Raw genomic sequence first — 26,951 nt, forward strand, 5'->3', positions numbered from 1 at the left:
TATTTAGCATTGTTCGCTATTCATACGGCACTGTTCACTATTCATTACTGCATCATCCTCTCCCACCAAAAAAAAAGATTCGTCCTCGAATCAATGACCGCATGCTCCTCTGTGTCGCTATCTACCAATTCATCTACATGGTACGATGATAAATCCGCAACGTTGAAGGTGCTGGAAACATTATACTCACCCGGTAACTCAATCTTGTATGCATTGTCATTGATACGCTCTAGAACTTTAAATGGACTGTCATCTCTTGGTTGTAATTTTTCAAATCCGCTCGCTAGAAATCGTTCCTTCCGAAGGTGAATCCACACCAAGTCCTCTGGTTTGAAAACAATCTGTTTGCGATGCATGCCTGCCCACTGTTTGTACCTTTCATTTTGCTTGACAATACGTTTCCGAACCTGCTCGTGTAACTCCTTAATCAACTCAGCCTACTTGTCAGCATCAGAACTGAACTGGTTAACAATTGACAATGATGCCAAGTCCAAATGTGTGATTGGATTACAACCATTTACTATCTTGAACGGACTTTTCCCTGTTGTGCGATTTTGAGACCGATTGTATGCGAATTCTGCCAGTGCCAACACCAAGTCCAATTGCCTCGGGTTATCTCCAATCAAACTTTGTAACAAATTTCCCAAGCTCCAGTTTACTATTTCAGTCTGCCCATCTGTTTGTGGGTGGTGAGAGGAACTAAACTATAATTTGGTACCCATTTTTCGCCATAGAGTGTGCCAGAAATGACTCACAAATTTAACATCTCGATCTGAAGTCAGCGACATAGGAACTCCATGGAGCTTGACAATTTCCTGTAGAAACAACCTCACCACCTGTGAAGCATCGAAAGTTTTGTTACAGGAAATAAAATGGGCCATCTTCGAAAATCTATCAACAACCACCATAATGGAGTCTTTATTCCATTGTGTTCTTGGCAACCCCAAGACAAAATGCAAACTCACATCCTCCCACGGTGTTACTAGAATAGGTAATGGTGTGTATAAACCTGCACTGGTACTTCGGGTCTTTGCCAAATGACAAATTCTACAACACTCTAGAAGAGCCCTAACATCACACTCCATACAAGGCCAGTAAAAATGCTCAGACAGTAAAGCTAACGTCTTATCCTTCCCGAAATGTCCAGCTAATCCTCCAACATGGCTTTCAATAATCAGGGATTCCCTCCATGAACATTCAGGAATGCATAGCCTATTCCCCTTGAACAAATACCCCTCTTGAATCAGAAACTGCTCATAAGAACCACCCTTACACTTTTCCCAAATACCACTGAAGTAAGGATCATCTCGATAAAGGTCCCTAAATGTATCAAACCCCAGTACTCGCACCTACATTGTGGAGAGTAAAGAATGGCGCCTACTTAACGAATCTACTACTTTGTTAAGAGCCCTCGATTTATGTTTAATGGAAAATGTAAAAATCTGTATGAATTCCACCCATTTAGCATGTTTGGAATTGAGTTTGTGCTGCCCATTAATGTATTTCAGTGCCTCGTGATCAAAATATAACACAAATTCCTTTGAAAGTAGATAATGCATCCAATGCTCTAAACTCCTTACTATCACATAGAATTTCTTATCATACGTAGAGTACTTCCATTTTGCATCATTAAGCTTCTCACTAAAAATGGCAATTGGCTTGGTCTTCTGGCTCAATACTCCCTCAATCCCAACATTCGAAGCATCACAATGAACCTCAAACACCTCTCCAAAATCTAGCAGTGCCAAAACTGGAGCCTCTGTAACTTTGCTTTTCAAAAGTTGAAAAGCATTTTCAACTTCTTTGGTCCAGACAAAACATCCACCCTTCAAACATTCAGTAATTGGTGTGATAATGATGCAGAAATTCTAAATGAACCTTCTGTAAAATGATACCAGCCCATGAAATCTCCAAATATCATGAATGTTTTTCGGTGTTGGCCAACTCATTATTGCCTCAATCTTGGCTGAATCCATTCTAATCCCATCTACTGATACTATATACCCCAGAAACACTACGGAGTTAGTGAGAAAGTGGCACTTCTTCGAATTTGCATATAACTTCTGCTCACGCAACACCTTAAAAATCTGCCTCAGATGGTCTAAATGCTACTCCACTGAAACACTATAAATAAAGATGTCATCGAAATAAACAACAACAAACGTACCTATGAATGGCCGAAACACTTGGTTCATAAGTTGCATGAATGTACTCAGTGCATTAGACAGTCCAAACGGCATTACCATCCATTCGTACAACCCATTGCGAGTCTTAAATGCTGTTTTCCATTCATCCCTTAGTCGAACTCGTATTTGATGGTAGCCACTCCTCAAAGCTATCTTTGAAAAAATAGTAGCCCCACAAAGTTGATCAAGCAAATCATCAAGTCGATGAATTGGAAATTGGTATTTGACAGTGATTTTGTTGACAGCTCGATTATCAACACACATCTGTCAAGACCTATCCTTCTTTGACACCAATAATGCTGGAACAACACAAGGGCTCATACTTTCTCTGATTGCACCTTTTTCCAATAATTCCCGAACTTCCCTTTGTAACTCTTCATGTTCTTTTGGACTCATCCGATAGGTAGCCTTGTTAGGAATGATAGCTCCTGAAACAAAATGAATACAGTGTTGGATGTCCCTCATAGGTGGTAACCTAGGGGGCATCTCCTCCGAAACTACTTCACCAAACACATCCAATAATGTTTGAACTTGGGGCGAATTAGTGACAACCTCATCATTCTCTTCTAGTATGACCAAAGCAAAAACCTCTTGTGATTCTTCAATCGCGTCCATAATATCTGACTTGGGCAGTGGGTGATTCATATTACCCTTATTGTCTTGCCTCACATCCAACGGCCCTAACGTGATCGTAATACCATCTTTCTTGAAGGTGTAAGTATTTTTGAAGCCATCATGTTTCGTCCTCCAATCAAACTGCCAAGATCTCCCTAACAAAAGATGACAAGCATCCATTGGTATGACATCACACCACCCCTCATCCTAATGTTTTTTTTTTATTGAAAATTGCATAAGAAACCATTTGTTCACTTTTACTTCATTTCCTTTTCGAAACTAGGAAAGTTTATATGGTTTAGGATGTTCTTCTGTCTTCAAATTCAACTTTTCTACCATAGATACAGCAACAACGTTTTCACAACTACCCCTATCAATAATTACCTTACACACTTTTCCCTTCGAGGTACACTTTCTATAAAAAATGTTGTTTCTCAACCACAGCTCATCCTCTATTGCAGCAGTATTCAACAATCTACGAACGACTAAAGACTCACCTTCATGTGCATAGATGATTTTGTCTTCATCTGAATCTGTTTGTTCATGTTCTTTCCCCACATCACCATATATTGGTGCAGCATCTTCCTCAATCAAGGTCACAATCTATAGATTTGGACAGTCTACTACAAAGTGCCCAAGTCTTTGACATTTGAAACACCGTTTCCCCTTTCCTCCTATTGATCCAGCCTCAACTACCTGTTTACCCTTCCAGTTTGCCTTAGAATTACTACCATTCACTGCCATTGTCGTTGGTTTCATAGATTTTGAACTTCCTCAACCCCCTAAGTACTCTTTTCTCGAAAAACGATTTGAATATTGTGAACCGCCACTGTTTTTCACCTTAACTTGTTTTTCAACCTTTATGGCGAGTCAGCAAACATCTTCATACATCCAGTATTGTTGTAATTAGACAACATCCGAAATTTCATACCGAAGACCTCCCAAATACCAAGCAATTGTTTGTTCATCTTTCTCAGCCACTTCACATCTCATTCTAAGCCAGTCAAATTCATTTGTAAACTCTTCAACCGACATACCACCTTGTTTAACATTGTGATATTCTATAAAAACCTCCTATCGGTAATGTTCGAGAAGAAATTTATGTCGCAACAACTTTTTCATCTTATCCCAACTCACAATTTTCTATTTTCTCTCCCTGGACCATTGCTTCTTAATATATTCCTACCAAATCAAAACATGTTTCCTCAATTCTATTGGGACCAATTTCACTTTCTACACTTCCGAAAAATCCATTAAATCAAAAATTCTCTCAACCGTATTCATCCAATCAATAAACTCATCGGGATGAGCCTTACCATCAAACTCTGGAATCTCAAGCTTCATTCCAATATTTGGAGAAAATAGTTGGTTTCGTGGCCGGAATCCTTGACTACACGCACTGATGGAACCCTTAAAAGGATTGACGTCTTCCTCATTCTCATCGGTTTCTTTTACTGATTCCTCCTTTGTTTGGGTCTCGATTTGCTCAAGAAACTGTTGAAGATCTTGAATTTGTCTCCTCATATCGTCCATCTCTATATCTCCCTGGTTAAGTGGATGATCAGTAGTGTCCTCCCCAAGAGCAACTCCATAACCCCTGCCACGTCCTCGCCAACCTCTACCACGAGTTTGTTCAGCCATTGGTATTAAACCTAGCTCTGATACCAAATGATGCTGAAACAATAAGATGACTGAACAATGAATGGACAATTGATACGATAAACCACCACCGAATAGTATCAAGTTTGGATATTGGATTGAATAAGCAACCACAAAAGGTTCTTAACTTTCACTAATAAAAATAATCATCTAAAAAAACTGCCTATTACGGCTATAACAACCTTTTTATAGGTTGCCCTAATAAAAAACCCCTAGAAAAAGAATATTAAACAATTATTACAAAAAGGTCCAAAAACATTCCAAAAGTTCAATAAACCCAAAAACTCTAGAAGTTTGCAAAAACACCCCTAAAAAGCATAAAAGAAAAGGCCTAAAAACCCATCTAAACGATTCTATAAGGCTAAAAAATGAAAAAAAACTCGTGTCTTTGTCACCAGCCTAACTTGTTTGGTCGTTTCGGAGTGCCACACCAAAATTCGTCGCATTCTGATATCGTCAGCACTTTTTAGCCCTGTTCACTGTTCATATGACACTCTTCATCACTGTTTATTACTGCATGATTATTTACACTTCAATCGATTTGGGTCGTTCTGAAAAATATTTTCTTTTATACATTTAAACAAACTTAAATAATGACAAAGTGTCACTCGCTCAAGGTCTCACATTAAACTCCAAGAAGAGCTTCACCTACCAACTAGAGCAAGGGATCCTTTGAGACAAGAAAGAATGGCCATTGGATTTAGCAAAGACCAGGATTCGTTACATGTATCCCATCACACAAAAATCTATAGCTATAAATTAAGGAAGATCACGCGACCGAAAGGATCCAAACCTAAAATCCCTAACCTTCAATTCTTGAGAAAAGCAGACCTTCCTCTCCTTCTCAGAAGAATAAATACTTCATATATATACTACATTACAAAGACTTTTGTGACAAAAATCACTGACTTGAGTGTTGAGACACTCCAACAAACCGTCTTGCTAGCCCCTTTCTTACTCTATGGACTCTTCCGCAGACATTAGACCTTGTTCTTTTGCAGACATTCAAAGTCTCCAATATCTACGTTCTTCATTGTGGCCCAAGCCCAAAGTCTAGTGACCCATCCTAGTCCAAACAATGTTAACTAAGGCCCAGCGAAAATCTGGACGTCAACATATTGAATCATGGAATTGACTTCTTCCTATTTCCTCTCTATAATTTTGTTAAATAATAATAATAATAAAATAATAACAAAGACCAATACCACTATTTTTTTCTCTCCAAATTATAGAGATTTAATTTTTATTATCTTAAATAGTGCTGTTAAGAACTTGTTAACTTGTTGGTCTAAACATGCATTAATTCAAAGAGTACTAGAGGGAAAAAGAAAAAAAAACTTAATTTTCATATTTCTCTAGGAGGTTTGAAACTATTTTAGGCAGATTTTTTTTTATAATTAAACCGATCTCTTAGGGGATTTGTAATTATTTTTTAAATGTTGATGAAATTAAATGCTTCCCATTTTGTTATTGAAATGCTGTTTAAAGGATTTGTACGATCCTTTTGTTTTTACGTAAAGAAAGTTCACCCAAACTCCAAATATAATATTGAATATTCCACACGTTTGTGTTTAATTTTGTGGCTGCATGTATCCGAATATGAATATTGAATATTACAAGTCAAACGAATAGTATTATGAATAAGTATTGATCTTTTTTTTCAAAGCCGAGTTTCTTACTAAATCAATGAGTGAACAGAAGAAAGAAAATTACTGACAGTGAGAGACTTATTCCAAAACAAATTCAAAGGAAAATGGAAGAAACAAATAAATTAAGAGTCTCTCAGTTTTAGACGAAAAACAAACATTTTATGCATGCGGAACCTTGAGGGAAAATGATAACCAAAGAAGCAGAATAAAACAAAAAAGGATTATTCTTTGGTTTTGTGAATTCTAAGAAAAAACGAAAAAACGAAAATTCCACACGTTTAAGTTCTTGCCACTGCTTGTATACAAATGTCAACTTTTTGAAGCCATACTTTATCTTGGTAATAAATCGAAAGGCAATAACATTTGAACTCAATTAAGGAGATATTTTTTATTTTGGGTTTACAATTTTCTTATTTGGACTTTATGTAAATATTTTTCACTCGAAACACATTTATTTAATTAAAGGACCTTAAGATTCATAAATTAAATTGACACAGTTTTTCATTCGATAATTATGTAATGTGAGTATGTGACAAAAGTATCTAAATTCATTTAGTTTGTATTGGGCTAATATAACATTGAACCCTAATTTATTACCTTAATCTTTTCAGTGGAATGACAATATAACAGTTTGTTTATATTTGCGGAAAAAGTCTTTACTGCCTTCCCAAGTTTTAATTCCTGAGTGGTTGAATCTTTGTATGCATGTGCATGGACATTGAACAAGTTTAATATGAAGCAAATTAAACGCCTGTAGAGAATAAGTTGAAGCTTATACGAGAGCACATACAGATGAGTCAACAGCGGCGGTTAATTTGATTATTTTGACACAACGACAATTCTTTTGACAGAGACAGCTACCTACTCGGCCACTTAATTTCAGACTCTCGATTGCTTTACCAAGATTTTCAAAGCAACTTCCTTCTAAGTAATTATCGTCTAGCTTTTGTTTGAATGTGTCAATGATTAATTGTCTCTTGGTCAATTTGACTGAAGTCTATAAATATCAGCTGGCCTCTCCTTGAAAGAGCACATTACTGCATTCTTAATTCAAAAAAAATTCAGCTTCGAAGTCGCATTATTGTTTTCTTTTGGGCACCAAAAGAGGTGAGGGATTTCATCTGAGTTTCTGTTGTTATAAACTTTCAATACCGCCTGCTAAAATATTAAAATTTTGGTTATACTAATTCATGTTAATATCATAAAATCACCTCACACTTAAAGACCAATTTTGATTAATTTATAATAACCACTTGACATTATATTTTTAATCATACCAATTTTCCATTCAATGATGCAAGGCTAAGTGCTTGTAGTCCTTGGAAATTCTATTTCCAGTTTACTAATCATCAGCTGATGTTTCTTTCTTGCATTTTTATTTATTTATTTATTTTTTTTATAGATAGCAGGCACTATAAAATTCTTCACTAGATCGTTGCAAAAGAAAAAGTAGAGTAATGGGTGACATAGCAAAGAATTGGAAGGAGTTAAGTGGCGAGAATGATTGGGAATATCTATTGGATCCTCTCAACATCAATCTCCGCCAGTATATAATTCACTACGGCGAAAGGGTTCAAGCTGTTTATGACTTCTTCAATCAAGACAAGTCCTCTCAGGTGTATGGATTTCCTCTATATGCACCCAAAGATCTCTTCTCCAGTGTCGGCCTAGAGAAAGGGAATCCTTTCAAGTATACCATCACCAACTATCTGTACGCAATGACAGATATCGATTCCAGCATTGATTGGATTGTCAAGGACCAATCTTCTTGGATCGGTTATGTTGCCGTGGCCACGGATGAAGGGAAGGCTGCGTTAGGAAGGAGAGACATTCTCATTTCCTGGAGAGGGACTCTTTTGACCGGCGAATGGTTGAAGGATGTCAATTGGCCTCTAACTTCAGCTTCAAACTTACTTGGGGACACTCATCCTGATCCTCAACCTCATGTGCACCAGGGATTTCATTCGCTCTACACATCGTCCAACCCCAAATCACAATACAATAACTTCAGTGCCAGAGATCAGGTATCCAGAAAAGCTCAGATCATGAGAGATTAATCCTAATCTTAATATATAGTCATCTTGCTTTTCAAGTCATTAATGAGTAGTTTAATATAGTTAACAAGGAGTTTTTTTTTTTTTTTTTTTTAAGCTAATAACTCGCATATGCAGGTTCTGAGTGCAGTTAGAAAATTGGTAGATAAATACAAAGACGAGGAAATCAGTATAACAATAACAGGTCATAGTTTGGGTTCAGCGCTTGCGACATTGAATGCAGCAGACATAGTTTCCGGAGGATATAATAAGCCCACGGGACCGGATAAAGCATGCATGGTTACAGCTTTTGTGTTTGCGAGTCCCAAGGTTGGAGACAAAGGCTTCAAGACTGTATTCAACAAACTCAGCAATCTTCATCTCTTGCACATCAGAAACATCAACGACATAGTTCCTAAATTGCCTTTTATTTTCTACTGTAAAGTGGGAAAACAGTTAAAATTTGATTCTACCAAGTCAACGTACTTAAAGGCTGAAAATGCTAAACAAATAGGTGATCTGCATAATTTGGAGAATTATCTTCATGGAATTTCAGGGACGATGTTTGAAGGGAGTGGTAAATTTGAGTTGATAATTAAACGTGATATTGCACTGGTGAACAAAGGATTAGATATTTTGAAGAGCGAATTTGGTGTACCACCTAAATGGTGGGATCCAGTTGTAAACAAAAGAATGGTTCAAGACAACAATGGCTATTGGAAGCTGGAGTATTATGTTCCAGAGTGTCCTAGTGCTTAATTATCCTGGGAAATACAAGCACTAATTAAGAGCCTGAATCTTATGTGGGAATTATAAAAGTAGAGTAGGACTCAACTAGCTTAGGGTACTTTTTCTACTTAAAGCTTTGTTTATTGTAATTTTTTACTATTTATTTATTTTTTGACTAGTATCTTGGTGATGAGGACATGAGAAAAAAAAAAATTAATGCAATTTCTGCTTCCTTTTTTTTTTTTTTTTTTAATGTTAGTATACATATTACATTGGTTTAATCAGAATTTTTGTCGCTTTTAGAATTTTCCTTTAACTGACATTTTAAGGATACTTATAGTTATTAAGAGATGTTAAAGAGTTGGAAATGAGTGGTTTTTATGTGTTCTGCTTAGTTTTTGTGTATTTATAAGTTTATATACTAATTGGGGTGTTTTGGAAGTGGTTTCTGAGATGAGCATGATTGTTTTGGTATGGTTTTTACAGAAGTCAAATAGTAGTGTCGAAGAACTAGCGCGCGTTGTGGTGGAGAAAAAGGGTGTTCCTGATATTATAGGTACATGAATCCTCGATATCATTTCTTGCTTAGTTAAGCGTTTTTTCTAGCATGTGACTCAAGGTGTTGAATTACTTGGTTATTAAAGTGTGTTATTGGAGTTCTTTAACCAGAAACAATCATGTGCGTGTTTAGATTTGAATTTCAAAGTAATATTAGGCATCTAAACTTGATGGAGGTGGTATTTGAATTGTTATGATATGTGGGTATATATTAATCGTTGTTTTATTTCATCATCCACATGTCGCTGTAATTCAATTGCCATCCCCGTTGGGATTAAAGACTCAGATGTACAACATTCCATTTTGGAGAATTTCACTAAAATAGACTGGAACTGTCCACTAGATTTGTTAAGGCAGCTTAAATCTACTTATATTGATATGTGCAGGGAGGGCATTTTCTTTTTTTTCTTGGATTCATGCCCTTCTTTTAATAACAAAACTGACTTGAAGGCATTTCCAGTAAATAGTGCAGGTACCATTAACAAAAATATCAGGATATGGGAGGTTCCACCAGAATAATTTGATACTGTTATCGATACTAATGTTAAAGGGATAGCAAATGTGTTGTGTCACTTCATCCCATTGATGATCACGAAAAAGCAGGGGATTGTTGTTAATATGTCTTATGGTACTGCCCTGGTAAATTGACATGTTCACTGTCTCTGTTCTCAAATACACATATGTTTCTTGACTATGATAAATCATATTCATTATTGGTTTTTAGTAGTATCATTCTATATGGTTACTTATATGGAAATTCTCTCATAGAATTATCTTGCATTATTCTTCAGTATAAATTATAATTCTATTTCTCCGTGTTTGACAGCACTATGGGCAGACACAATAAATTATTAGTGCAACTGGTTATTGGGCTTATATATTAGATGCTTGGATGCATTGGTAATGTTTTTCTTTTTCCATGTATTTTTCATTCTCTTTAGTACTATAAAGTATCAACCTCTGAAGAACAGAAATTTTCTCATCAAGTTCTGTGTTCTAAATGAGACTCAAATCACATGAGTGTTGTCTGATAGCCTTATTCCTTTTATTTTCTGGATCATGATAATGTTGGTTTTCAGATTTCCTTTATTACTATGATGATCTGTGCTTAAAATGTTGCGCCTTATTGTGTATCGAAATGGGCTGTTGAAGGATTGTCCAGATCAGTGGCAAAGGAATTACTTGATGGAATGGCAGTTGTTGCTTTAAATCCTGTTGTCATAAACACTGACATGCTTGCATCATGCTTTGGCACTTCAGCTGCCTTATACCAGGCACCTGATGCATGGTATGTTATTCTCTTTTACTTTGGGTTTAAAAAAAAAAAAAAAAAGCAGTTTTCATTCTTTCTTGTTCACTGTGTGAGTATTTGGAAAACCAATGAACTGGCTTAACATTGTTCTAATTTAATTGGAAAATTTAAACTAGATTTCTCCCTGTCCGATGTGATCTAGAATTGATCTTACAACCCCAAGATATGCAAGTAGCTGAACTAGGAAATACGATTAGGTTATCTAGTTTTGATGTGATTAATTTTTCCCAGGATTAACACCCCATCCTTCAAAAGAGAGAAAAATGGAGTTTGTTAAATAGCCAATATGTTATGGCAGACAAAGGGAGGAACACATTAATAGCAGATTATTCTTATTTAAAAGAAAGAAAATCAATTCTAAAGTGTAGGATGTCATGGCACAGAGGTAGACGGATGAAAACTGCAATAGCAGGTTATTTCTATTTAAATTCAGTCATACTCTTTTGGATTTGTTCAATTTTCTGAAACTGGATGATACCGCAAGCTTGTGGAAAATTAAAACCTGTTTTTAAGCGCAGTGGTGTTTATTCGTAAAAACCTGCAATCATTCCGCAGAAAAGCTCTTAGATAATCATTTTTCTTCAGCAACTTTATGGATCTCTGTCACTGGCTTCTGCAATATTTGATTTTATTGGTTGGACTTTATATCATATTACTTTCCATTATTTTCTTGGAGATGTTTCTTTACCAGATCCTCTATAATTCAGGGCTTTGAAGGCAGCTACAATGATACTCAATCTTACTGGGGCAGACAATGGTGCATCTCTAACCGTATGATAAAAGCACCTATTTAACATTATTGACATCCATGTCAGCATGAGTAGCATATCATCAACCAAACCGGAGTTACTCTTCCTTTGTCGAAGTTGGAGGTAGAATGAAGTGAACCCTACTTTCCCATTTCTGTCACACCTCAATTGCCTGGTGAACCACTCTGCATTTTGATGCTGCTCTTTAGGCTAAGATAATAGTTTCTAAGCACTAGAAAGGCTTATGATTTTTGTAGGTAAGACCAAGCTATTGATTCCTCGGAGCCCTTCATTTAGAAATTAATTTCACTCATCTCTTGCAACCTCCAATTGTCAATTACACAAACAAAACCTTGTATCTTTTGGAAATTGTCATTCATATACGCTTTTGTTTTGCCTGATTGAAAGATTTTCCTTCTTTAGCCTTGAGTCGTCTTCTACGAAAGAAATTGCGTTCTTGTCTTCAAATGAGTTGAATTTAACTTATATTATCGAAAAAGTCATTTAACGTATACCAAGTTTTTGAATAAGATCCAGTTTGCGGTTGTTATGGTTTGAGAAATAAGTAAGTTTATCAAACACCTTAGATTATGGAATAATCTATTTTATAAAGGAATTTTAAAAGAACGTATTTCGTTTTTGTATCAGTTGTCACTTCTTTATTTAAAAAAAAAAAAAAAGAGAAAATAAGATTAGTGTTAGAATATTTTCTAAACACATTATTTGGTACTTCAATAAATTGCTACATTCATTATCCTAAACTTATAATCTCTGTTTTAAAACCTAGATCGGGTAACCTCGTTAGTCCGATGTTCTAGGGTTTTTTTTTTTTTTTTTTTTTCCTACTTTTCAAACTTGTATGGACTATTTTGTAATTTTTTGGAGGTGTTTTTACAATATTTCAAAAATTTAGGGACTAACGATTAAAATTTTAGGGGCCTAATTAATTTTTAGGGATATTTTTGTAATATATTAAAATTTAAGAATTAATTACAATTTCTTAAAATTATATATATTGTTGACATCACCGGTCCAATTGACCAATCGACCTGTGACCCGATCACCTTGTTGGATATCACAACGATAAGGTTTTAAAACGATGCTTATAATTACAAGATTCTAAGCAAAATAAATACATAGAGCATAAACAGAAAATGACTAACGTAATTAATAATAGCTCTTTGTTATTGTTGAACTTCTCCACATTATTAAATCTTTCAATAGATATCTGTAAAATTTAAGAATTAATTACAATTTTTTATTGTTGACATCACCGGTCCAATTGGCCAATCGACCCGTGGCCCAATCACTTTGTTGGGTATCACAACGATAAGGTTTTAAAACAATGCTTATAATTACGAGATTCTAAGCAAAATAAATACATGAAACATAAACAGAAAATGACTAACGTCATTAATAATAGCTCTTTTTTACTGTTGAACTTCTCCACGTTATTAAATCTTTCAATAGATATCTGAGCACCACATGCTACCATACAAACCTGAAAAAAGACAGTAATTACAAAACTTTATGTGGACACGAAAATTCTTAAATACGGACGTTTGTATTTATTTAAATACAGATTTCCATAAATATTAAAAGAAAACCTTTCGACAATTCTCGACAGAAATTATGTTCGAAATTTTATGTTCTGGTAATTACAAAGGTTAATGAACGGATGCTTAAGAAGTAACAATTATAACCCCTGATGCTGGAAATTTCTGGCTGGAAATTAAAGCAATACCTAGATCAAGAGTTGGAAAAAAACAGAAGAAAAAAATGCAACTGTACGGTCTATACTGTTGATTTGACTTATCATTCACGCAATCCAGCTAGATCAAAAATGGCAGATAAGGTAATGCAACATTATTTTCTTCTTGCCGAAAGCCAGCTAACATTTGCAGCATGTGCGAAATTAAATTGAACTTTTATACCAATCATTCAACGATTTCTTTTTGTCTCAAACGGGCTAGGGAAACACTGTTGCAGCCAAAGACTCTTCTTTGTGGGGTCTACAAGAAATATAAAATGGAAACAATAATTACCATCGAGGTTTCGCTTAAAAATACTTTTTCCTCCATCAATTCAGGGAAACCACCCTGAATGAAGGTTTTGTGTCAGTCGAATGTAACGGTGTATAAATGGTAGAAAAGATAATATGAAATAATCGTTGGCCATTTGCAGGTTAGATAAATGCAATATTATCAAAAACAGTCAACAATGTAACTATCCAAAATCATCATATGTTTATTTAAAATACTTTTTTTTTTTTATCACTTATACCGTTATATTTTCACTCACAGTAACACTTTTCACCTTAGTTTTTGAAAACAAAGGTGAAAAGTGTTTACGCCAAACCTTAGAGTGGCAGATAATAAACCTTAATAAATATGATATAATAAATTATTCCATTTAGTTGATTTCAGTATTCAACGGACAATTTTATGATCAAGTCTTTTTAAGTCAACATGGTCTTGGAAAATATAATATATCTTCACATACTAGCTAGCTACATGAAATTGAGGACCATGTTGACTTAAAAAATACTTGGCCATATTGAGGACTTAACTATATGGTCTTGGCAAATAGCATTAATAATTTTTCATCTAGTGCAAACATGATTAATTAGTAACGTATCACCTTATCTTTATATTAAAGTGAAAACTTATATCAGTACATATAATTTTCTCTTTCATTTATACTAATGTTTCTATCCAATTAGTGTGTAAACCCGTCGTATCTACCGTCTATATATATCTTAAGCAATATTGATTCTATGTGATAGTAACTTAGTAAGACATTCAAGTCAAATCCAACAAAGATTGAGAACTTAAACAAAATTAAATAAACTAAAATTTGTTTAAATTCATACCTTGATCATCACCATGAGTAAACTCTTCATCTTCCTTTTCAAAAACAAAGGCAACGAGAACTATGGCAAAAGCTAGAGGAAAAATGGATACATTGTTATTCTTCTTGATGCCAACGGCCGCCAATATAAGATGAACAAATGTAGCAACCAGCTGAACTATTGAGAACACAATCTCCACCATCTCAAGTTGCCTCGCAGATTGTAATTTTTGTTTCAAATTTTTTGTTCTTCCCATAATTCGATTGTAAACAATCATAACAAAGCTAGAAGCCGACAATAAAAATGCAAAAAGAAGAAAAATACATTTGTTTTTCCCAAAGAGATCTAGTACAAATGATACCATCTCCAACAAAAGAAAAAACGCCGTGTTTGTTTTTATTTTTGGTTATATAACCTCAAACCCTACAATTTAGAGCCCAAAGTTACAAAAATATATCGTTGGTATTGAAAAATAAATCAAATTAAATAAAGAGTGAATTAAAATGTTACCGTGGCGATGATGGATGAAATAAATTTCTTTGCTTCTACTACGTTCATTTTATACATGACAGAAATGCTGCTAAATGATTTTCTTCATTGTTGTTATCAAAAGTAGGAGACGTTGAAAAATAGTTCTTACATACTGACTAACTAGAAAGCTAGAGAGAGAACGAACGACATAAAGTTGTAATATAATTTTTAGTTTGTCGGGTCAAGTAAAAAGAAGAGTGACCTCAAAGATCCAGTTATAAGGCATGCACATAGGTAATTTCGATGTGTTTCAGTGGTGTCAGAAGAAATTGCTTCATGAATAGATTTTTTCTAGTGGTGGACACTGGACAGCGGCGGAGTTTATCCATACACCCTAAACCTTAAATTCGGAATTTTTTTTTAATATTATAATTAAAGCTAAAGAGTGCTTTTATTTTTCTAAAAACAAAAATAGACCCTCAATTCTAGTAATAATTTTACTTCGCAAACATTTTTGTTATAATTTAATTGTACAATCTTCTTCTTCTTCTCTCTCTTTTTTTTTTTTTTTTTTTTTCTGTTTTTTAATCACATATCTTTTCCTATATATTTTTTAAGTTCTTAAATTAATAAATTTTGTTTCTTTTCTTATAAAATTATAATAAGTTTAATTTATTATGTGAATATTGTTTTCATTTCTCTTCTTTTTTAAAACAAATTATACAGTTTAAGATAAACCTCATTAAATGATATAGTATATACTTTTCTAATAGCCACTTTCCTATATTAAAATGTGCGATAATTTTTCATTTTTTATAACCAAAAAAAATTCATAGAATATAATATTACAACACATTCACTTATATTTTATGCTATATTGATGTAATACAATAATAGAAAAAACATTGAAGCCATCTGTATAAAAGTAGAACCTATTTGAAATAAAATCAACTCTGCGCCATTTTCTTTAGTTCAACCACGCATTCATGTTCATGCATTTGATTTTCCATAAAAATTTTCCCATCTAACTTTCAACCCAAGGACTTTGGAAAAACTTTTTTTTTTAAATTTCTCTTGTTTGATACAATTCTCCTAATTATTTATGTCTCTTTAAAGTATTGAAGTGTTAAAATATTTCTATGCTAGTTTATAAATTTGATTTAACCCTTTTATACGTTAGACACCGTTTTATGATTAAGTTTAAAGTTATATCTCAAAACCTAGCCCAGCCGGTTTAACTGGTTGGACTGTCACTGATGACTAAGTCGGGTTGGTTAGGGTCGAAAATGAGAATTGCAATTAACCCATTTTGACCCGTGGTTGAACCGGTCTTAATGTCGCGAACCACCAGTCCAATCGGTTTTCTGTCAAAATCGAGTTAACTCAAATTCCCAAATATTCGTGGACGAGTTTTAGTTGGTAGGGAGGTGCCGTCAACCAGGAAAACACAACCAAACAAGCACAGGAAACCAGGAAGCCAAAACCAATAAAAAATCAGCCGAAATCCAATCAATCCCACACCAAAATAATCAAATTATGGCTACTAGAGGTGCTCTTCGCCGGTGTTCAGTGAGCAAACGAGAATCAGGGTTAAGGGGGTTTCGAAGGGTGGATCATAGGGAGTCGGGAGGCGCTGTTGGATTAAATGCTTGTCATCGGAGTCGCCACAATTTGGCCAAGAAACGACGAAACCCTAGCTTTTGAGTGTCGGCAATTAGTGGGTGGAATGGCTTGGGAACTTTGGGGGTTTTTAGGGGAGTAGCTGGTGAGTCTAAGGTGTGTTGGTTGGTTTGTTGTCACTCAAAGCGGCTGAAAACCGGCAAAGGACAATTGCTCGATGCAGTGGTCGTGGCCGACGATTTGCGAATGATAGAGGGAATAAAGGGTATGTTTTGAAGAAGACAGGGCGGGGTTCTAATGGTGGTGACAGGCGTGATTTGGGTTAGAAAACAACTAGAAAGGGGAAAAGGTTGGCACCGTAATCTGCCAAACAAAGAGGAGATGAAGGAAACGAGAAAAAAGAGAGGAAAAAAAGGAGAAAAAGAGGTAAAAAAAAAGTATAGATGCTGCAGGGGTGTGGTTCTTTATTTTAGACCCAAGGACTAACGATGTTTGCAGGGGTGGGGCGTGTTTGTTGGGTTTCAAACTGGTAGGGATTTTTCAGAGATGTGTTTGATGCACATCGGTTGAAACGGTTGGACTAGTCAACTCAGGAACTGACCCTTGACCGAGTTGACCAACGGTCCTGCTTTTAAAACATTGGCTTAAAGAGCTCTTTACTTTTATTGGAGTAAATAATTAATTTTATTGTAAAAGTATTATTTTCACAAGATTTACTCTAATAACTTATTTTAAAAAAAAAATTATTTGAATAAGTTAATTTAAACGGACTTTTAGAAGAACCCATATCAACGTTTGTATGTATTAAACGAGAAAACAATCTTTAAAAAATGATATAATAGGGAATAGCATATTTAGCATTTATAAGCAAAACTTTGATTGTATTAATACATATTATTCACGAGAAATAATGAAATAAAATAAAATTTTCAATAGTTAATATTTATTTTGAAATATATTAATTTAATGTTTGAAGAGTGGTTTCTGTAACTGAAGTCCATTTTATAATAAAAGAAAGCTAACACTTAACACAGAAGTATACAGAAAAGTTAAAGGATAGGTTGAGCATGGGAATGGAAATAGATTCAGAAGAAGAGTTGGACGGCTGTTATGGTTGCAAGGGGCGTCGGCGTGGATGGATTAGAGGTAAAAAAAGAATGAGAAGAAGAGTGGAGCAGCGTGAAAAACAGAAAAAGAGTGGAGCGCGGGTGGGGAGGGAGATGGGTCTAACAATATCTAATATTGTCAGAAGCTAAAGAAGAAGAAGCAGTAAGGAGAAGAAGAAGAAAGAGGCAAAAGAAGCAGTAAATCTACCAAGACTGCCTACGAGAAGAGAAGAGAAACAGAATACTGAATTCTGTATATTTGTACATTATGTAATGTTCTGTACAAAAGGGTTATTTTACCCGTATAAGAATCTATAAAAACAAATCATATATTATGTGGTAATGCTGTAATCTCACATAATAGGGATGTGATTAGCATAAAATCTGCTATGTAATAATAATATCATATTTTGACATTATGACAAATATTAGTTTTCCTATTAATAATATTCATATTTCACAAATATCAAAGACAAAATGTAGTCAATATCCATTCTATCTCTGTATAGAAAATGTCGTATGTGGTCTTCTTTATGCTCTATCTTCTGACCCAATTGTTATAATAATATGCATTCAATTAAAACTCTAGATAAAGAAAAATTTTCTCTAATCAATCTAATTAACAACAATAAATCCCTTAAAATTTATATTAATTAACTCTATAATTACAAAGTAGCAGGATATCAAATCATAATCCCTTTATATCACTCCTTAATTGTTACTTCTATTTTGACAGCTACAGAGTGGATCAACACTGGAGGTATGTTGCCTCCAGAGATTGCAGCTGTTGCTTCAGAAAAAGGTGAAAAAATTTTCAGAATGGGTGATCGTGTGGTTCGACTTTATATGACAAGAAAAAGTTGTTACTCCACTACATATCTGGTTCGGCAGGCAAATTGATCGCCTGCTTGGAGATTTGCCTGCATATGACAAGAAAAATATTTATATTAATATTTTAAAATTTGATGCTATCATTTACATTTTTTTTTTTCCTTACATTATCAAGTTAGTTACATTCCAACTCACTTTTTTTTAGAATAATATTAAATTATTTCTCTTACCCCCCATAATATATTTCTGGTCTGTCCCCACAAATAATTAGTTGGTTGATTGTATGGTACTGATTTAGGTTATAAGACACCATGCGTGAATCAACTCCAGGCTTGAGGTGTACTTGTTCCAATGTCCAGACGTAGAATTTTTTTTTTTTTTATGACCAAGAGTGTTTGGTCCAGTTTACAACACATTTAATTCATCCCTATGACTCTATAACTATTGGTCGGGTAAGACTTTGTGACCACCCTTATAGCAACGGAAAGACTTATACTCATGACCTCTTAATATACCTAAGAGTCATTATCGAACGAGGCTACCTAGAGTTGGTTAAATTGGTTAAAGGTATATATTCTTTTCTTCTGTTTCATATAGGATAAGTTTTTCAATTTCTCTTATAGGGAAACAGAAAAAAATATAAATATGTGTTTCCTTATTTTTTCCGGGTTATTTTGTTTACACCTTTGTGAATCAATTAGAATTAAACTCATATATTTGTTCAAAAATTTAAAAACACTCCTGCTATTAGGGTTCTATCCAATTTAAATTCAAAAGTCTGATTTACCCCTCCCATTACTTACCAACTTAAAACAATTTTTTTTATTCCTCGTTACTTTATAAATCATTTAAACTCATTTAATGCTAGATAGTTTTCACATAATTTATTATTCATTTATAATTTTAATTTAATTATTTTTAAGGAAAAGACTTATTACCAAAATATTTTTATTTTATTTTTATTTGTCTTAATAATAATTTTTGTGGTTGATTATAACTTTTCAAACTTGTTTATCTCATATAATAATTTTAACATTTGACTTCAAAACATTCATCTTTACATATTTATTAAAATTTTTTATATTACCAGTTCTTTTTTAATTAATTTTTTTTAATTTTTATTAAATTCTTATTTAGATTTGTTATGTAAATATAAACCTTGAAAGATATAATGGTAAGTTATTTTTGTGATTCGGATATTTGAGTGAAGAATTTAAGAAATTGCTTTAAATTGGTAAGTGATGGAAGAGGTAAAACATGTTTTTAAATTTAAATTGGATGGAATCTAATATATAGGATGGGCACTGCCGAGGACCCTAATCTTCGCTGGCGGCCCGAGGCCCAAGGAGATTACCTGAACCCACCCCGTCCCCAAGATGGGGATGTAGGGGAATCCCCAAGCCTTACTCGCGGAACATTTGGGGATTTACTTTTACTTTTACTCTATTTAATTTTTTGATCCAAGTTTTTTATTTGCAAGAATATATATATATATATATATATATATATATATATATATATATATTATATATATATATATATATATATAAAACTTATGACTTATATTAATTTATGTTAGGAAATAATATATTGTTTTAATTTGCTACCCGAATATTTAAAAAATACCTTGATAATTAATTCTAATGATTCCATGATTACAAGATTATCTCCTTATTTTAATTTATAAAAAAAGATTTTTATTGGTGGATTTCAAGATCTATAATTAACTTATTTCAAAATCTTCATTATTAAATTTTTTTTCTTTAGACTCTCCTCATTTAAAAAAAAAAAAAAAATCTTAAAATTCATTTTTATTGGTTTACTGAGTAATATACTTTTTGAATTAAAATAAGAAAAAAAAAATTTACTAATCATCCACTGTATATATATATATATATATATATTTGAGCTGGACTGGGGACATGACCACCTTCCTATATATATGTAGGAAAAAAAAATTACTAATCATCCACTAAACTATATATATATATTCCGGCCAGACCGGAGATATGACCACCTTCGTCCCCAAGTTTGAGAGAATGCCATTGGGCCTAGGCCCGTCAGAACCCCGATTGATTCCGAGAATCTGCGTCCAATTTTTAATATTTTTTAAACAAAATGGATAAATTAATATTAATCGTTCTCATAAGGGTGTAAATTAAATAATCCCTTATTTTTGCATTTACTAGTGATAAAGACCAAACAGAACTTTTGTGCATCCGGGACTCAAAAACAAAACATTTTGCAAAATTATAAACAAAAAGATCCAATTCTTCATTTTTATGAAGAATTTTGTAAATGTATGTATCCAAATGTCAAAGTTTTGAAGTGGTCACATATTCTCTTAGTCTTAATCAACTGAAGGAAAATTGTCTTCCTCCAAATACATGTCGCTTCTATTTGCAGAAAAGTCTTTACACCCAAGTCTTCAATTAGTAGCCAATACATTTCATGTGTGCTCGATATTAAACAAGTTCTATATAGCAAAGTATTAATTGATAATTAATAAATCATCAAAAATGTCTCAGAAAATACTTAATATATATATATTATTTTATTTATTGACAATAACTAAAAATAAAAGAGAAAAATTTGAAGTTTTAGGTAAGAAAACTATAAACTGAAAATTTATTTTAGAATATGCTAATGAGATTAGGGGTGAGCGGTTCCTGGTACCCTATATTTTTTGGGAGAACCAGAACCAGAACCGCACAGTATAGGTTCCAAAAAAAAGAAATCAAAACCGGAACCGCACAATACAAGTTCTTAAATTCAAGAAATCGAAACCTAAAATGTAGGTTCCGGTTCCTTTTCTTGGTATCTATAAAAAATAAATTACCTCCTATTAGTTTAAAAAATGACAAAAATACCTTAAAAGTTTACAAATACACCCGTATTAAATTTTGATTACTCATTTCATTTGTGTCCAATGTGACTCATAAATCCTCTAATCTCTGGGCAACACTTAAATTCAATCAATTCATCATAATTCACATAAAATTCAAAACCAAAATACAAACAATTAATTAAATTAATTAAACAATCATACTATGAATCTATAATTTAATATTATAATTAATTAAATTTCTAATCATTTAATTAAGTATTGTACTAATGTTTACAATGAAATATTATAATTAATTAAGTAATCATACTACAAATCTATAATGTAATGTTATAATTAATTAAATTTTTAATCATTTAATTAAGTAATGTACTAATGTAGTAAATTATAATGTTTATAATGTAATGTTATAAATTTATAATTAATTAAGTAATCAGTTAACAATATAATGTTATAATTAATTAAGTGATTATAATATAATGTAATGTTATTATTAATTAAGTAATTATTTAATTATAATATAATGTTATAATTAATTAAATTTCTAATCATTTACTTAGATATTGTGCTAATGTAGTAAATTACTAATGTTTATAATAGAATGTTATAATTAATTAAGTAATCATTTTATTATACAATGTTGTAATTAATTATGTGATCATATTATAATATAATGTTATAATGAATTAAGTAATCATACTATAAATCTTTAATATAATATTATAATTAATTAAAATTTTAATTATTTAATTAAGTATTGTACTAATGTTTATAATGGAATGTTATAATTAATTAAGTAATTATTTTTTTATAACGTAATGTTATAATTAATTAAGTAATTATACTATAAATTTATAATGTAATGTTATAAATAATTAAATTTTTAATAATTTAATTAAGTATTGCACTAATGTAGTAAATTATTAATGTTTATAATTAATTATGTGATCATATTATAATGTAATGTTATAATGAATTAAGTAATCATATTATAAATCTTTAATGTAATATTATATTTAATTAATTTTTTAATTATTTAATTAAGTATTGTACTAATGTTTATAATGGAATGTTATAATTAATTAACTAATCATTTAATTAAGTAATCATTTTTTTATAATGTAATGTTATAATTAATTAAATAATTATACTATAAATCTATAATGTAATGTTATAATTAATTAAATTTCTAATTATTTAGTAAAGTAATGTACTAAATTACTAATGTAATGTTATAAACTTATAATTAATTAAGTAATCATTTAACTAGTAATGTATTAATATTTATCAATTTATTTTATATAATTAATTAATTACTAATTCACCACACATATACTTAGAACTTGATAATTGAACTAAATAACTAAATATTATATTATTATTCAATCAAATATACTATTGTATTTAAAAATAATTCTTTTTATAACATTAAAATACTTTTAATTGGTCCTAATTCAATTATACAGTTAATCGGTCAAAACTTCAATATTAATATATTATAACATATTAAAGTTTTTTATATGGTGCAGTTTATATGTAATAAGTATAATTGTATATTTATTTAATTAGGTTATTGTAAAAATTTAACTTTTTCCATTTCAATTTTTTATGTAAAATTACAATAGATCTCCCATTCTTCACAAATATTTCATTTCAATCTAGGTTCCAAAACAAGGTACTCGTTGCAGGTTCCAACCTAGGTACCAGCTGCAAGTTCTATTTTCTAGGTTCTAGAGGAATCAGAACCGCACAATGTCGGTTCCAAAAAAATGGACTCGGAACCTACCTACACAGTGTTAGTTCCAAGTAGGTTTCTATTCCGATTATGGTTGTACCTGCTACTCGTGCTCACCCTTAAATGAGAGAGGAGACTAAGTAAAAATCCCTATTACGAGTAGATATATAAGTGGTCCAGATTGACGGTTTGAGAGAGGACTAAAATTCTTTAACAAAGACAGCTTTCCACTATTGCTTACTTGCCCACTTACTTCCAAGTATAAAGGCTGCTTGGCTTCTGAATAACATTAATATACCCATTTTCAATGAAATTTCCTCCTTGTTTGAATTTGTCTCTTTCTCAATTGAGTCCAAGTTTATAAATACCATCTGGCTTCTCTTTGAAAAAGCAAAATACTACATTGTTCATTTCCAGCCTTTGAGTCGCATTATTTCCCCTTTTGGCAACAAAAAAGGTAAGTCTTAGATCGAAGTTTATTTTGTAATATGCAGCCTGCCACTGCCTGCCACTGCCATTATCATGGTTATGAGTCATTAGTTTGCTTGTTATCATAAAAACAAAATGAAAGTTTAACCTTATAAGCATATTTTTTGTATACTAGTTCGACAAATATATATTTCATGAAATATGATAAAATCTTATATAGCACAGTCTTATTTTCTTTCTTGTATTTTTCAGTAAGTAGGAATTGTGTAAGTTAATCCTTACCATACCGATTGTGTGGTGTGATAATCAGAGTGCTGGATCTCTTGCCTCAAATCCAGTATTTCATGCTAGGACCAAGCATATTGAGCTGGATGTTCACTACATCAGGGAACAAGTTATTGCTAACAACTTAAAAGTCCAATATGTTTCAACTGAGCACCAAAAAGCTGACATCTTCACCAAATCACTGTCAGCCTCACGATTTGAAATTCTTAGAGAAAAACTGACAGTAGCTGCTTCTCCTGTGAAAGCTGATGAGAAAGCTGATGTGAATTTGTGTAACTCTGAAAAAGAAACTGAAGAAAAAAAAAAAGTGATAGTGTTCTAAAGTATTCTGATGATCTTTAGTTGCTAAGTTGAAAAATTATAGTGATTAGAGAAGATGTGATATTGTTCCAAATGGTCTGTGCTGATATGTGCTCTGCTGTGTTCTGCTGGTGTCCAAATGGTCTGTGCTGATCTGTGCTCTGCTAGTGTCCAAATGGTGTTGAATGATACTGCTTGAATGTTGCATTAGTACTTGGCTGGTGACTGTTACTCCAGTGCAGAAATGTACTGATATGTGGGATGTGCAGTTTTGATTCTACTTGTATTCAGTGCTTTGCTGGTTGGTGCTCTACTGGTTGGTGCTCTGCTGGTTGGTGTCTCTACAGAGAAGAAATGACTGATATGTGTGGTTTGTAATTGCTTGAATAATGCTTGCAGGTGTTGAATGAAAATGCTTTGAGCAGGTGTATACTGTTAGTTCTAGTAAGTGTGCAGAAAAACAATCTGGAAATTGATAAGTGGGCAGCTGAATGATAATGCTTTGACGATGTGGTGTGTATTGCAGGTGTATACTGCTAGTTGTAGTAAGTATGCAGAAAAACAATCTGGAAGTTGATAATGTGGTGTGTATGGCAGGTGTATATTGTCAGTGTAGTTATTATGACAACTTGGAAGTGATAAATTGGCAAAACTCCCAGTTCAGTTTATGGAAGTTGATAATGTGGTGTGTATTGCAGGTGTATACTGTCAGTGTAGTTATTATGACAACTTGGAAGTGATAAATTGGCAAAACTCCCAGTTCAGTTTATGGGAGGATGTTAATGTAGTTGACTAAGTAAGTAATGAGAACTCCCAGTTTAGTTTACGGGAGGATGTTAATGAAAAAGGAAAATGTGTTTAGTTATTAATCTGCTACAGTTAGGATTGTTCAGTTTACTAAGTTGTTAGCAATTTGTTACAGCAGTTAGATTCAGTTACACTTTAGTTACACTTCAATGCTTTTGTTAACAGAGCACTATAAAAGTGCTACCTACTGTACAGTTATTTTTTAAGCTGAATAATAATACAATTCACGTGAGCTTCTTTGGCTTTCCTTCACTTTACTTTTTCTTTTCTTCTCTCAAGTTTAGTTGAAGAACTGATATATCCGAATATGAATATTGAATATTACAAGTCAAACGAATAGTATTATGAATAAGTATTGATCTTTTTTTCAAAGCCCAGTTGCTTACTAAATCAATGAGTGAAGAGAAGAAAGAAAATTACTGACAGAGAGAGACTTCTTCCAAAACAAATTCAAAGGAAAACGGAAGAAACAAATAAATTAAGAGTCTCTCGGTTTTAGGCATAAAGACGAAAAACAAACATTTTATGCTTGCGGAACTTTGAGGGAAAATGATAACCAAAGAAGCAGAATAAAGCCAAAAAAGATATTCTTTGGTTTTGTGAATTCTAAGAAAAAACTAAAATACGAAAATTCCACGCGTTTAAGTTCTTGCCACTGCTTGTATACAAATGTCAAATTTTTGAGGCCATACTTTAAGATTCTTTGAGATTCATAAATTAATTGACACATTTTTTCATACAATAATTATGTAATGTGACAAAAGTTTAACGTTTAATCTAAATTCATTAGTTAATATCGAATTAATATAACAGGTTGTTACGTTAATCTTTTAGGTGGTATGACAATTTAACAGGTTATTATATTTGTGGAAAAAGCCTTTAATTCCTGAGTGAATGAATCTTTGAACAAGTTTAATATGAAGCACATTAAACGCCAGTTGACAATAAGTTGAAGCATATTCGAGAGCATATACAGCTGAGTCAACAGCCGCGGTTTAATTATTTTGACACAACCACAATTCTTTTGACAGAGATAGCTATCTACTCGGCCACTTAATTCCAGACTCTCGATTACTTTACCAAGATTTTCAAAGCAACTTCCTTCTAACTTCTAAGTAATTATCGTCTAGCTTTTGTTTGAATGTGTCAATGATTAATCGTCTCTTGGTCAATTTGACTGAAGTCTATAAATATCAGCTGGCCTCTCCTTAAAAGAGCACATTACTGCATTCTTAATTTAAAAAAATTTCAGCTTCGAAGTCGCATTATTGTTTTCTTTTGGGCACCAAAAGAGGTGAGGGATTTCATCTAAGTTTCTGTTGTTATATACTAATGCATGTTAATATCATAAAATCATATTGTATTTTCATAACCCGACATTTAAAGACCAAGTTTAATTAATTTATAATAACCACTTGACATTATATATTTAATCATACCAAATTTCCATTCAGTGATGCAAGGCTAAGTGCATGTAGTCCTTGGAAATTCTTTTTCCAGTTTACTAATCATCAGCTGATGTTTCTTTCTTGCATTTTTTTTTTATAAATAGCAGGCACTATAAAATTCTTCACTAGATCGTTGCAAAAGAAAAAGTAGAGTAATGGATGACATAGCAAAGAACTGGAAAGAACTAAGTGGGGAGAATGACTGGGAAGGTCTATTGGATCCTCTCAACATCAATCTTCGCCAGTATATAATTCACTACGGCGAAAGGGTTCAAGCTGTTTATGACTCCTTCAATTACGATAAGACTTCTGGGTCGTATGGATTTCCTCTATACGCCCCGAAAGATATCTTCTCTAACGTTGGCCTAGAGAAAGGAAATTCTTACCACTACACGGTGACCAACTATATCTATGCAATGATAGATATTGATTCCAATTTTGATGGGATTGTCAAGGGCCAATCTACTTGGATTGGTTACGTGGCTGTGGCCACAGACGAAGGAAAGGCTACGTTAGGAAGAAGAGACATTTTGATTTCTTGGAGAGGAACTCTGTTGGCCAAGGAATGGTTAAAAGATATTGATTGGCCTCTAACTTCAGATTCAAACATACTTGGGGGCACTTATGATCTTCAGCCTCAGGTGCACAAGGGATTTCACTCGCTCTACACATCACATGACACCAAATCTGAATACAATAAATTCAGTGCAAGCGAACAGGTATTTATTTTCCG

The 26,951-nt window shown here is 32.8% G+C and overlaps 3 protein-coding genes across 7 annotated transcripts in view; 2 read left to right on the forward strand and 1 right to left on the reverse strand.

Annotated features, from left to right (window-relative positions):
• LOC116142548 (phospholipase A1-IIgamma-like) overlaps nucleotides 1-26,951 on the forward strand; it is a 60,074-nt gene that overhangs the window by 32,188 nt on the left and 935 nt on the right. Inside the window, exons 1-2 of one of the 4 annotated variants that reach the window (XM_031427983.1) lie at nucleotides 26,002-26,064; nucleotides 26,326-26,937. In XM_031427983.1, coding sequence (XP_031283843.1) covers nucleotides 26,374-26,937 — 564 coding nt within the window. In that variant the 5' untranslated portion in view covers nucleotides 26,002-26,064; nucleotides 26,326-26,373. Of the gene's footprint in view, nucleotides 1-26,001; nucleotides 26,065-26,322; nucleotides 26,938-26,951 lie in introns of those variants that run through there. The other 3 variants (XM_031427982.1, XM_031427985.1, XM_031427984.1) reach the window with 3 other exon arrangements.
• Nucleotides 2,454-3,545, reverse strand: LOC116142591. The gene is made up of 3 exons (XM_031428021.1): nucleotides 3,498-3,545; nucleotides 3,299-3,404; nucleotides 2,454-2,956 (listed from the first exon to the last, which is right to left on the reverse strand). The coding sequence occupies exons 1-3, from the start codon at nucleotides 3,543-3,545 to the stop codon at nucleotides 2,454-2,456; spliced, it is 657 nt and encodes a 218-aa protein (XP_031283881.1).
• Nucleotides 7,180-8,983, forward strand: LOC116142550 (phospholipase A1-IIgamma-like). Of its 2 annotated transcripts, none has more exons than XM_031427988.1 (3): nucleotides 7,180-7,216; nucleotides 7,516-8,133; nucleotides 8,281-8,983. In XM_031427988.1, exons 2-3 carry the CDS (start codon nucleotides 7,567-7,569, stop codon nucleotides 8,899-8,901), a joined length of 1,188 nt encoding a protein of 395 aa, XP_031283848.1. In that variant the 5' UTR covers nucleotides 7,180-7,216; nucleotides 7,516-7,566; the 3' UTR covers nucleotides 8,902-8,983. The 2 variants fall into 2 exon arrangements, with proteins under 2 accessions (XP_031283848.1, XP_031283847.1); XM_031427987.1 differs by having other exon boundaries at nucleotides 7,190-7,216; nucleotides 7,512-8,133.

Source organism: Pistacia vera, unplaced genomic scaffold, assembly GCF_008641045.1.
Source record: "Pistacia vera cultivar Batoury unplaced genomic scaffold, PisVer_v2 Contig412, whole genome shotgun sequence".
In the NCBI taxonomy this organism is placed as follows: Eukaryota; Viridiplantae; Streptophyta; class Magnoliopsida; order Sapindales; family Anacardiaceae; genus Pistacia; species Pistacia vera.